Source organism: Mastigoproctus giganteus, chromosome 12, assembly GCF_048544385.1.
Source record: "Mastigoproctus giganteus isolate SK-2022 chromosome 12, ASM4854438v1, whole genome shotgun sequence".
In the NCBI taxonomy this organism is placed as follows: domain Eukaryota; kingdom Metazoa; phylum Arthropoda; class Arachnida; order Uropygi; family Thelyphonidae; genus Mastigoproctus; species Mastigoproctus giganteus.
The window spans coordinates 135098478-135113036 of NC_143586.1; the positions used below are offsets into that span (position 1 = coordinate 135098478).

The window sequence follows — 14559 nt, forward strand, 5'->3', positions numbered from 1 at the left end:
CTATTATGCCTTGTACTCCATGCCAAGGCCTGTTGCTGGTGTCCTGGAAGAAGTAAGTAAAGATCCTACAAAATACAGAGGTGCTGTTCCTGATGAGTTCTATATTGTTACATACTGAAAATATTTTAAAAAATTAGATTACTGTCATCTGTCTTTCTATTTACAGTATGAAATGGTTTTTTTTTTCTATTTTGAAGGAAAATTGGATAATTATCGTACAGATTTCCAAAATGGTAGAGAATTAAATGATGATCAAAAGGTGAGCAGCATTTCCTACTACGTGTATTAAAATATTAGTCTTGATTTTTGGATACAAAATGCTTTCTAGACAACTTTTTTTCTTTTTTTTTTTTTTTTTTTCCTTTCTCTGTTTTAGAACTCTAATTAGAGTTTACTTCTGGTTAGACTGCTAAATAAATGTACAGTATTTTATATATATATATATATATATACAGTGCTTTTTTTGGGACAGTACGCCAAAACCGGCACCTTTATTAACAGTGACCCGTGACATTTGGATGCTGTACACTTCAAAATTTGTAATATTCTGTAAATTTTTTCACACATTTACCTTACTTTTCAAATAAGCTTAGTTATTTAACTAAATTTGCATTTTTCACTGTCTATTTTTAAGGTATTTTCTATATATTTTTTTTTTTATGTAAACCCCAAACACGAGAGGTGTCAGAACCTATAGTACTTAGTACTGTGCTTGGGTTGAAGGTTGAGAAGACGAAAGAAGATATTTGTTGATATTGAACTTGAACTTCTGTAGACTGTAATTTTCAGGAAATACGTATGAAGGAAGGTTGTTACAGAAAACGACAGTTGACTGAATAAACGAGGAAGATGAAAAGTTGGTTCTGTGAGTTTGAAGTTGGACAGTAAATGGCTGGTGGCGGCACGTGTTCGGACTGTTTTGAAAGAGAGCAGGAATTATAGAAGCTAGTTCAGAAGAACAGTGCCCATGGAAGTATCTGTAGAAGAGACATGCAGCAGAAACAGTATGTCTATGAGACAGCAAGTGCACAGACTCTGTTAAAGATGAGTCATTAATTAACCTAACTGCACTCTTCTGAATGGAATCAAGAAGCCTGAGAGAGGTTTTGGGAGCACCACCCCAGATGTGGGAACAGTATTCCATGGCAGGGCGGATTTGCGATTTATACAGAGTGAGCAGCTGTTTGGAAGAAAAGTAATGCCGAGAGCTAAAGAGAAAACCAAGTTTTTTAGATGCAGAAGAAGCAATATTTATAATATGCTTGTGCCAAGAGAGATTAGAAGTCAGGGTAATCCCCAAAAGAGATATATCATTTTGCCTAGAAATCGGAGTGTCACTAAAGTTAAGCATAGGAGCAGAAGAATCCTTTTTGCAAGATATAAGACAAGACTGAGTTTTAGAAGGGTTGAAATCAACTAAGTTGTCTTTGCCCCACTGGAGAATTACCTGAAGATTGGCATTTAAGGAATTGGTAGCAGATTTTCGAGAAGTTGAAGCTGATTGAGCAGGACAAGGTTTCTCAAAATGGAAAGTAGAATGCCATGTGCTGTCATCGGCAAAACTATGGATAGGATTTCCAGTCAATGGAAGAAGGTCATTAATATACAAGAGGAAAAGAGTGGGGGAAAGAACTGAACCTTGGGCGACACTGGCATTAGTGGAGAAGTTAGAAGACAGAAAGCCATCTACCATCACTCTCAGTGAGTGATCAGAGAGAAAACTGGATAACCAATTACTAAAAACAGTTGGCAAACCATAAGATGGAAGCTTGTTTAGAAGACCTTTATGCCAAACACGATCGAAAGCCTTTGAGATGTCAAGAGCAACTACTTGTTTCACCGAACCTTTCCATTGAATTAGTCCATAAATGGGCCAGGATATCACCAGTGGATTGACACTGACGGAATCCATACTGCGATCATTGATCAGACGGAAAGTTTCTAGGTTTTTTAAGAGTTGGTGGTTAATTGATTTCTCCATTACTTTAGAAAGAGTAGAAGTAATTGCAATGGGACGATAATTGGATGGGAGAGATTTGTCACCCTTTTTAGGAACTGGCTGGATATGAGCAAAATTTCCAAGCAGAAAGAAAAACACCTTTGGAATACGAAAGTGAAAAAAGGTGGCAAAGAATAGGAGTAAGTTCAGGAGCACAGGTTTTGAGAACAAGTGGAGAAATACCATCTGGACCTGGAGCTTTCTTAGCATCAAGATTCATCAAAATCCTTCTGATATCCTTTTGACGGAAGACCACAGGAGGCATTGAATAGAGCGTGTTGGGAATAGTGGGAGGTGTTTTACCAAGATCGTTAATGCACGAGTTGAAAGAAAAATGGGATGCTAGCAGGTCAGCTTTATCCTTGGCTGAAGTGACAACAGAACCATCTGATTTGGACAGAGGTGGGAGCAGAGATGGGCAAAAGTTGCAGCCAATTGCTTTGGCAAGAGACCAGAATGCTCGGCTACCATTAGAGCAAGAAGCAAGTTTTCTACTCTTAGTCTGTTCAAAATCTAGTTTGGACTTATTAATAACTGTTTTACAATTGTTGCAAGCTTTGGTGTAGGCAGAAAATGAAACTGAAGAAAATAGAAACAAGCCAATTATAATATACAACATTCTTCTCTTGAACAGCCTTAGCACATTTATTGGAAAACCCAGGAATAATTTCACTGACACGATCTGAGCAAACGTTGACATCAGAACTTTTGAAACAGTAATCCGACCAGGGAAAAGAAGAAAAGAAGTCTCACAGGTCATCCCATTTTGCATTCTTGTAATTCCAAACAACACGAGGTTGGGAATAGCCATGAGATAAAGGTTCCATTGGAGAAGAGACAATCATCAAGTTGTGATCTGAAGTGCCTAAAGGACCTCTCACTTCGACCATGTACTTAGAAGGGTTGTTTGTGAGAAATATATATATAAAACTTTATAATCATTTTTAGAATTCTAAATTACACAGTCGGACTTCTGTTTAATGAACTCCTTTTATGGCAATTTTGTTTAAAATTCCCCTTGGAAATTACATTTAAAATTGTTTCCGTTGAGCGAAGAAAATTTCCGTTGTGCTGCTGCTAAGCAAGAATTGAGAGAGCTAAAGGGATTACCATTGTACAACTTAGGGGTACCTGGTAAAACCTATCCGACCACCTGTCCCACATATGGAGAAGTCTCCTTGGTCAACGGTGATCAGATCAAGGGGTATTCCTAATGGGCTCTGGTTCACTTTCTACTACAGGGGCCATATTCAAAGTTAGATTTTTTCGGAGGCTGCACTGAGTGATTCGAGAAAAATTAGTGTGTTACATTTTCCATATCTTGTTACATGTACTTTGTAACAAGATATGGAAGATAACAAGATATATGTTTTCAGTTACCGTTTTATATTTTCAGGCTATATATAAAAAAATGGAAATTCCCAATACTTTTATGTGTAACAATTCTGTCACTATTTTATATTTGAGATTTTATTAAAATCGTAAAAATATTCTTTTGTTTTTCAAAAAAATACCTTACTTTTGCATTTAAATGCTCACTTTAGAAAATTTACAACCCGAAAGGATCACTGCTTAAGATGGATATAAGGTGAATAAATAAAAATAATGACGAACCTAAAATTGAAAATATTCGAAAATTTTATTAAGTACAATACACAATTACATTTACTAAACAAAACATTTAATGAGAATTTATTATTATTTTTTTTGATAATTAGCAAAATTTAAAATGCTGTATTCACTTTCCACGGGGGCTGTAGGTTGGACACCGCTGTGAATCAACTGTAAGTGCTCCGTTTGAGAATTAGGTGAGAGAGAGAGAGAGAGAGAGAGAGAGAGAGAGAGAGAGAGAGAGAGAGAGAGAGAGAGAGAGAGAGAGAGAGAGAGAGAGAGAGAGAATATATATCAGAGAGAGAATATATATCCACATTTTCCCTATCTCTGTTTACATGGTAGCTGAATATCCGAATGACAATTATATTTTGGGCAGTTAAAAAAAAAATTCAAATTTAAGAACTAATGTCGATGACGAAAGAAGGAAAATGAGGACAATGAAGGTATTAAACCTTCTAAACGTGAAATGTTGGAATTTGGTGAAAATGAAGTTAGAAACTTGTGAATTAGATTTCAATTAAATGAAAGAGATAAAATTCATGAATTTCGAGAATACCTAATCGAAAAGACGGTTTCGGAAAAATTGAAGAGTATTTGATGAACGCTCTGAGTACGATACCATTTTCATCGAGTGAATATGAATGAGGATTTCCACAAATGAATCTGATCGTCAGCCCAACCAGAGCTTCGTTGACGACAAAACAATTTCTTCACTACTATTTTTCTTAAAATTTTAGGCCCACCGGTGACACTTCGATCCAGCAAATATGTCGATTCGTGGCTGCTTCAGAAACGCTATTCATCAACAGACACAAACAGTAAGAAAAGAAGTCAGCATAGTGTGTTGAATGAGAACTCGATAAAAATTTGGAATATTCTGTAAAAACTTTATTATGAAATTATTTTTACTAATTTTTACTTATTATTTTTTACACATTTTACTTATTTTTTATATACTTGAATAATAGATTTATGCTTAATAAACTGTTTTAATATACTTAATTTGTACTTATTCCAAAAACATTACTACCAAAGTAACAATATCAGGAAATACTTTTTTAGAGTACTGTACTTTTCAAGTCCTTTTAATTTTAAATTTTTCCTGATAGCAAAGAATGAGTACCGGCACCTATTTTTTTTTTACAAAAAACAGCACTATATATATACACATACAGTAAACCCCCACTATTCGTGGGGGTTACGTTCCTGAGAAATGCCGCGAATACTGAGTTATGGCTCTCATAGTAATAAAGGGGTTCCGTTCCAAAGTGTGAAATATATAAGAAAAACTAGTCTAAAATTTTGTCTATGTATGTATTATATGTACATAGACAGTGCATAGTGAAATGCAAGCATGAGGCATCGAAATGAAAATAAGAAACAATTTAATATTAAATGTAATATTTATTAGAAATTTCAAACAAATCTTTCAGTACAGTGCCTTTGCTAGCTAAAAAACTTATCCCGCCAGTACTACACTAGTTTCGCTGAAGGAGTTTTGTGTTGATAAAGGAGTTTTGCCTTTTCACGAATGATGAGTAAATTTAACGGAATTTTATTTTGAGTTCAGTCTTCTATCCACAGATTTAAAGCTTTTTCCATTTTTTTCTAATTTAACATCACGAGTTACAGAGGAAATTTTTGAAGCAATTAGCGCATTTTCACAGACACTACGGCGGATTTTTTCTTCCGATTTCTTGATTGATCGTACCGTTGACTCATTGATTTTATAATGTTTTGCCACTGAGAAGACACTTTCACCATTAGGAATTTTGTCTAATAACTCAATTTCATCACCTTCTTTGATCTTTTCACATTTCCCTTGTTATTCGTAGCAATATTTTTGTACGAGTTAGAAAGAACTTGTCCACAATAAAGTCACTTTGTTCTGATAACACACTCGAAAGTCTGTTTTACACTGCAAAACAGTAGATTTATCACTTTTGTAAGCATATCAATTTATAATTTGATAAATTTATTCAATTTATAAGCATATAAATTAAAAGCAAACAACGAAACCTTCCATGACAAGCACATAACACATACTGAACAAGGATTAGCGAGAAACATCCACGCTCGCAATTTTGTCACCCCTTCCCCCCACCCCCACCCACTGGGCACTGGTTTGACCGGGAAAGATAATTTTAGCCACGCCCATGTTTTTTTATGGCAGAAAATGTTCACGGCACTCTAAAATTCACATTTTTTAGGTTTCATTTTATATTAAATCAGTGACCACGAATAGCGGGGGTTTATTGTGTATATATATATATATATATATATATATATATATTTTTTTTTTTTTTTTTTTAAGAAGTTGAATTTCCTTTTAATTTAAAAGTTGGATTGTTATGATGGTATTATTCTCATATGAGGGCTTAGTGTAAGACGTTAAGTACAAAATTGCATTTTTGTCTTGAGACAGCTTTAGTTTAACTTTATACAAATAACAATGCATATCTTGTGATAGAAATGTATTTCTCCAGTAGTTTACAAGTTAGCCTGGGCTATAAGCACATTTCTGGTAAACCAAGAAAAAATTTTAAATGACTTTTTCTTGGTTAATTACAAAAACGTTTACTTTAAAATGATTTTGTTGTTAACATTGTCCTTGCTTGGATATTGAATATTTGCCTGTTGTGAATTTGGCCACTTTGTGTAATCATTCCATTCAGGCACATTTTGATATTAGTAAAAGGCTGTTAGAAGAATCACTTCTTAGTAGAAACCATTGAAACAAGTAATTGAAGTTGATTGATATTTTACTGATTATGGGTAGTCTCATGATCAGTAATGAAATTTGTTTTTTAATGCTTTCACTGCTGAATTTATTGTACTGCCCCTATGGTGTCATTACATGTTCACAGATACGCATCAGCCAATAGTAATGAGATATCGTGCACTTCAGACTGTTGGTAGAGTAGTGGTGGTCAAACTAGAAATAAATAATCTTTTATTACACACAATCAGATACAGTAGACAGTAAATACCCATCACAGCCAACAAGCTTAGGGATTTGACATGTCATGGGTTTACATACAATTAGAAATATAATAATAAATAATTTAATAGATTATGGTAACAATTATGAATACAGTAATATAAAATAGATTGTCAGTTTTCTAAAAAAAAAAGTGGAAGATAAGTTATAGTTAGTGTTAATTATGTGGTATGTTTATTAAAATTGCATAAAATTCGAAAAATATACACAAAAATCAATTCCAGTTGGCACACTTGCAAAAGCTTGCGATTAGACTAGTTTCCATTGTTGTAACCATGTGGTTACAACAATGGAAAACCAGTACAATCAACAGACAAGAAGTTATACTGAGCAGATTAAGAATAGGACACACCAATGTTACCCATCCTACCTGCTGTGAGTTGAATTTCCATCTCAGTGCTCTGACTGTCACACAGTGCAAACAGTCCAACATATTATACTTGACTGCCATAACTTTATACGAGACTGTCAGATTACCTTTAACTCCTTAAAAGAAATGGACACATTTTCATTGCGAACAATATTGTCAGATAAATCTAATATATTCGAAGTTTTCTAGTTGCTGAAATGCATGAATTACTATAATTTCATATAAACATCATAATATTTCATTGCATTTCAATAGAAGCAGTGAATTTCACTGCTTTTGTTGAATTGCAATTGAGCAGCAGCCTGGAAAGCAAGGCAATGGGGATTTCCAGGACTGCTGGGAGTCTAGTGGAACAAATAAATACATGGACTGTGTTAGGGTAGCTAAGAGTAGAAACAGGTGCATGTGTATCAATGCTAGGAGTATAGTTAATAAATTTGATGAGCTTGAAGTGCTAGTCAAGACATCAAAGACATTGTTGGGATATCAGAGATGTGGTGTCACACAGACATAAGCAGTGCAGAATTGGAATTTGGGGAGTACAATGTGTAAAGAAAGGATAGACAAGACAGGAAGGGAGTAGGGGTTATGCTGTTAGTTAAGAAACACATAAAATCAAAGGAAGTGCATCCAATTGATGTTGGTGGACTGTGCAATGTTGAGTCTGGTGTGACATAAGCACTGGGATTGAAAAAATGAGAGTAGGTGTGTGTTAAAGGCCTAATGAATCTGATGAATATAATGAGCAATTGGGCAGAGAAATAGTGGGCCAGTAAATCAGAATGTCTTATAATGGAGGATTTTAACTTTCCAGATATCGACTGGAACTTGTGGGTTGGTCACTCGCACACTAGCAAGACTTTTGTGGATTTATTGGATCACGTTTTCTATAGCAACATGTTGGAGAGGCAACCAGAGGGAGTAATACTCTTGATCTGAACATAACCAGTGATTATTCGTGCATTAAGAATTTGCAGATAAAGGAACCACTGAGTGATAGTGATCACAATGTACTGACAGTACTTAAAGATGTAACTACCATGAAGGCTAAAGGGAAGGGCTATTGCTTTCGTAAAGGTGACTACAGGGGTCTCAGTCAGTTTTTAAATTCTGTACAGTGGGATCAACTGATGATGTTACCAGTGTTGAATTCTAAATGGGAAGCCTTCAGGGACTTGATTTTGGAGGCTACTCGGCTTTTCATTCCAACTAAGAAATACTGTTCAAGGTTTAGACCAAAGTGGATATCAGATGAACTAATGAGGCTCGTGGTAGAGAAGAATGGTATGGTATGCATATAAAGTATCAGGTGACACAAGTCTATGGCAGATATAAACTAGTCTGTAATCAAGTCACAAAGGAGGTTAGGCAGATTACGAGAAATCCTTGGCAAAGGATGCAAAGAAAAACATCCAAGAGTTCTTTACTTATGTAAACTCTAGAAGGAAAGGGATGAATCAGATTGGATCACTTAACATAGATGGGTTGACTATTGATGATCATGCTAATTTAGCTGATAAACTGAATGAGTATTTTGTATCTACATTCACACATGAGGAGTTATTCAATGAGAGGAGTGCCAGAAGCTTATCAAACTCTAACAGGGAGCTAAGTGATTTTGTAATAATTGAAAGCAAAATGAAAGAGAAATTGTTGAAGTTAAACTTAAAAAAGGCACCTTGGGTTGATGGGATCTATCCAGATGGGATATATTAAAGAAGGCAGCAAAGGAAGTAAGCAAACCATTAGCCATAATTATGAAAGCTTCCTTGGACCCAGGGAGGTCCCCATGGACTGGAGGTATGCAAATGTATCAGCAATTCACAAAGGGAGTTCAAAAGGTGACACATCTAACTATAGGCCTGTTAGTTTAACTTGTGTTCCAGAGAAAATAATGAAATCACTGGTTAAAGAAGCATTGCAGAATCATCTAGACAAGACTGCAGTAATAGTTACGACACAGCATGGGTTTGTTAAAGGGAGGTCCTGTCTGACCAATTTGATTGGATGCTATGATGTGGTCAAAGTTACTGAATGCCAAAAATAATTTTGATATCATATACTTGGATTTCAGGACAGCTTTTGATACTGTTTCACATGGAAGACTGCTGTACAAATTGGAGAGATATGGCATTAAGGGTAAGTTGCTACAATGGATAAAGGGATGGTTGAGTGGGAGAAGACAGAGAGTGGTAATCAATGGACACTGCTCTTCGGGGACAAATGTTATTAGTAGAGTTCCCCAGGGTTCGGTGTTGCGTCCATTGTTGTTTTCTGTATTCATTAATGATATTGATGAAGGTATATCAGGTTTAATGTCCAAGTTTGCAGATAATACAAAGGTTGGCAGGGTTGTTAATGACAGTTAAGACAGTATGCTACTCCAAAAAAACTGGATCTGGATAAGTTGGGCAAATGGGCTAAGAAGTGGCAACTGAAATTTAACATTGACAAATGCAAAGTACTGCGTATGGGTAGCAATAACCGAATAGAAATGTACCAACTGTGTGGTACTACACTCAGGGAAGTGGAAAGTGAAAAAGACCTGGGGGTAATTGTGCAGTTGAATATGAAGTTTGCTGAGCAGTGCAGATGGGCTGCCAGGGCATATCTTGGAGTCTTGTCAGTGATATACAGGAATTTTGCTAGCAGGGACAGGGAGGTGATTATCCCATTATACAAGGTAATGGTCAGACCACACCTTGAGTACTGTGTACAGGTCTAGAGGTCTCATTTTAGGAAGGATGTAGAGTTGCTAGAACGCATACAAAGAAGAGCAACAAGATTGGTGAGGGGAACAAAGGGGTGCCTTTACCAAGAAAGGGTTAAGTTCTGCAAATTGCAATGCCTGGAGAGTAGGCACCTGTGAGGTGGGTGATATGATTGAGGTTTATAAGGCTTGAATGCTGATGAGATTCTTCCTCTTGCTCAGATTAAAAACCCTAGGGGACTCAGATTCAAACTGAGGAAAGACAGTTGTAGAATAGTACAGTTGTAAAAATAGATGTGCAGATTCAAATTGAAGAAAGACAGTTGTAGAATAGATGTGCATTAGTAGACGCATCGTATGCCTCTCTAATGCTAAACCATAAATCATAAAATTGGCACACTATAGCCATAGAAGCTGATGCTCCTGTAAAATCTCGAAACCAACTAGTCTTACCTCTGGTTGATCATTTATTAATTTTAGGCCAGCAGTAATGATCATTCTTAGCATTGCTCTTGTAATTTATGTAATTGCAGAGTAAGATTGAAATCGCCACATGTTTAGTTTCTAGAGCAAAGTTTCCGGCATATTCCCCCCCCCACAAAAAAAACTACACAATTCCAGCTATCAGTATTTTCGCAAATGCAATAACATCGAGTTTACTACCTGTTTATAATTGCTTGCAGTAACGGAAATGCCCAATAAACCGGAAAGTGCAACTTGCTTTTATTGTTTTATGGTCGTGATCTCTAGAAATGTGCTTTAGAAAAATGTCACAAAGGCGTTCAAAATTGGTTCTTATAACAGAGCATATGATAATGATGAAAGTGTAGTCATTTTAGTGATTTGAATTGGTAACTAATACAATTTACACTATAAAAATGACCTTTTAGAGAGTTATATAGCAAAAATTTCAACTTCCGAGGTCGTGGAACGAATTGCCAAAAAACGTGTTATTGGGTTCACATTACGATATTTTCACAATACGATGGAGTCTCTGGAATGGATTAATATCATACACTGTATTGTATAGCTATGCCCGTGGTTTGAAATGTGGTATTTATGAATGTTTAACATTCATTTTTTGCAGTTAATGTTCATATTTTCAATTTTGTTGATACTTAATACTTTGAAAAAAAAAAAAAAAAAAAAACTCTTAAAGCAAGAACTGTGTTGGTCATGCGACTAACTTGCCTGTGCACTGTCTAACAAGAACTATGTATGTGAAGTGATTTCAGAAAAGAAATGGCTGAGCTGGCTATTAATGGATTTCAAAAGAGTAGTTTCATGAGAAAGCCATCTGAATATTGGCACCGACACTCAGATATTGTAAAGGTAAATCAGTTTCTGTCACAACAATTGGCCTAATTGTCAAGAAAGTGGGAGATGGGAGTGGATTCATTCCCATAGTCAATTGCACCTAATCATGGCTTATCGAGTTTGTAGTCTAACAGAGACAGCACACATGCTGTGCTGTCTCTGTTAGACTTGGTCTTTTCATCATTTTGGATGCTGTTTTTCAATGAGTACAGATACACTGAGCTTGGGATGGGTACTGATCTTAGAAATTTTAGATCTGCCTGGACAACACTCCTTGAGGATCCTCTTTCATAGACCATTACAGATAAAAAATACTTTACAGCTTCTATGCAGCCATCACATTTGGTGGGTTGCAAGGGAAGGCATGATTATTATTAAAAGAAGAAATACTTGACTGAGCAGCAGAAGCTTAAGTCGTGGTCGAAATTACAGAAATATTTTGGTGCAGTGAGGATTAGCTATCACAGGAGGTGGACCGAAAAAACATTTGGCTCAAGCGTAAGAACATGCCGAATGCCATGGGCACTGGAGAGCAAAGGCAGAAGTGACAATGGCAGCATAAGGAACACGATGAAATATAAAAGAAGGCATATGTTAAAATTAAAAATACTTAACTCTGCAATGTTGACAATAAAGTTGTCATTGATGCCTTATAGATGGAGATAAGGGTTTGGTGACAGGGCTGTCATCACTGTGGCTACATTTTGCAGTAGTGAACGAAAAACAGAGGAGTACTAATAACATAACATGACTCGTCATGGCAGCACCTATGCCATAGAGGAAACAGAAGCTCCTTCAGGAAAATATAAGTACTCTTTTTGGATCTATGAATAAACCTGTGGATGGCCTGAGAAGTTTCATCAGTATGTGCCTGGTCCAATTGTACTTATTAGTAGCCAGAAATTTGTGGGCTCCACTTGACAGTGTCATAGGTTAGTAATTAGATTTGGGAACAAAGATCCCCAGAGAGGATAAGTATTTTTATTTGTATCAGTGAAGAAGTGTACTGATAACTTAATTTTTGATATTGAGAGCTTGTACATGCATTTTTCTTGTAAGCAATAAATTTTTACAGAAAATGTTCTAGCTTTAAATGATAAATTGCTTTCATGTACCTTTTGACACTTCGACTGCTGGTTTTTCTGATGACAGTTTTGACCCGTGATTGAAAACTACAGGATTGAACCAGTCTGAATTGGAAACAGCAGAAACTTCCAATTTTAATTCTATCAAACTGGAAGAAAAAATTCTAAAAGTAGGGTGGTTCCCTCCTCCAAGTGGATTAAAATCCAGAGCCACATATTTGCATTCAAGAAGCAGTGACTGTGTACTCTAATAGTAGTTGATAAAGACAATCTCTCCCAGCCATGGTACAGTAAACACTGATTATATAAAAATAACCAGTTAACCTCATCAGAATGGGAGGAATAAATGTGATGCTGTCCTGTGATTACATCAGCAGTGAAAGTATTATTTATTTATTTATTTATTTATTTATTTATTATTATTGGTTGGTGTTTTTGGTTCATTTTTAAAGCATATTTTCTTGTACATGTGTCCACTAAACTATATAAATAAATTTTTATATATTTGGCTGCATTAGAAACATTTTTAAGGCTATTTTTTCCAAAATTAAATTAAAAGTAAAATTAAGAAAGAAAGAATGGAAACAAAACATTCAGCATTAGCATGTTCAACAAATTGTTGCCTAGAACATTATTATTATTATTATTGGCCATATGGTACAAGGAAGCCTGAGGCTTACGCTGCAACAGCCAAAAAAAAAAAAAACATTCCAAGTTACCCCCTGAGAGAGAGAGAGAGAGAGAGAGAGAGAGAGAGAGAGAGAGAGAGAGAGAGAGAGAGAGGAATCACCAAGAAGAGAAGAATGAAGGAAGAGCACTGCAAAAACTTAATACAACTAAAACAAAAGTAAAGGAGAGAAAAAGAATATATACAAAAAATTTAATATTTTAAATAAAAGGCAAATATATCATAAATTTAAAAGCTGATAAAGAATAAAGTTAGCTCGGCACCCTCTTGATAATGCTGAGGCCAAATAATGTGAAATATCATGATAATGATATTGTAAACTATCCATGAGAAACAAATGAAATAACCAAAAATAGAGAACAACCATTCAGTCCCTTATGATCAGAAGGGCACTGAGACAACGATGGTTGTGGAAATTAATGCATTTCATTGACCATTGTTGTCTGGTGACTTTTAATTATAAGGCACTCAATGATTGTCTTCTCTATTTTTGATTGATTCATTTACATGGGTAGTTATGGTCATCATCATCAGCCATTTTCAATCCACTGCTGGATGAAGGCCTGTCAGGCAACTTTCCAGTTCCTTCTGTTTTTTGCAATGGCCATCTATTTACTGTCCATGAACTCTTGAATTTCATTTGTCCATATCTGTTGGCTTCCAGGTTTACTTTTAGCCCCTTTTGGGTACCATTCTGTTATTTTATTAGTTCATCTGTCATCATGTCTTTGAGCTAGGTGTCCTGCCCAAGTCCATTTCAGTTTTTTAGTTTTGATAAGAATATCCTTTACTTGTTTTCTGCCTAATCCACATGTTTCTCTTCTTATCCAGCAGTCTGATTCCTAATATAATTCATTCCATTCTTTGCTGTGTAGTTTTCAACTTCTCTTCTGTTCTTTTGGTAAGTGCCCAAGTTTTACTTCCATAAGTCATGGTGGGGAGTATATATTGGTTCATTATTTTATGTTTCAGACAAATTGGGATATTGCTCCTCATTTATGTGACTATTTCCTGAATGCTATCCATCTGAAATTTATTCTTCTTTTGACTTCCTGCTATTTATCAGCATTACAGCTAATGACTTGTCCAAGATAGGTATATGAATCCACCTTTTTAATATCTGCTCCTTCAATGATTACAGTAGCTAACAAAAAATATTTTTTTGTTATACATCAGTGGCGCGCAAACTTATTTCGCTCATGACCCCCTTTATTAAATAAAAAATTGACACTACCCCTCAATGTAAAACCCGAGGTAGGATGACCAGATTTTTAGCGAGTAAAAATAGCACTTTATAAATTATGTAGTAGAAAATTTTATTCTACAACTGAGAAAGGAATAAAAAAATTGTTTCCATTTTAATTTACACATTAAAATGATTGTTTAATATTTTAATTGAATACAGCAAAAACATTAAATCAAATTCTTATTCTTCAATTAAGATTACAAAACAATAAAAAAAATTAATGCATTTTAAAAAATGATTATAATAACAAAACAATTAATGAGAAGGATGAGCTTGGATAACTGATAATATTTGATCCATATTTGAAATTGCTAATCTCGTGTCATCTTCTGGATCAAGTCTGGAACGCTGTTTTTTTTTTAGCTGTTAATTTTGAGAAACAAACCTCGCATAAATCTTTAGACCTGAAAGGTAGCAATGTTTGTATTGCCATTTTCGATAATTCTGGATACTCGTCTCGAAGACGAAGCCAAAATTTTTCACAAGTTGTAGCCTTGAAATGGGCACGCAATGCTTCGTCAGCGACAGG

General features: G+C 35.3%; 1 protein-coding gene across 1 annotated transcript in view; it reads left to right on the forward strand.

Moving 5' to 3' along the window:
* LOC150077443 (caprin-1-like) overlaps positions 1 to 14559 on the forward strand; it is a 174127-nt gene that overhangs the window by 9566 nt on the left and 150002 nt on the right. Inside the window, exon 2 of the mRNA XM_090386390.1 lies at positions 195 to 259. Coding sequence (XP_090242516.1) covers positions 195 to 259 — 65 coding nt within the window. The remainder of the gene's footprint in view (positions 1 to 194; positions 260 to 14559) is intronic.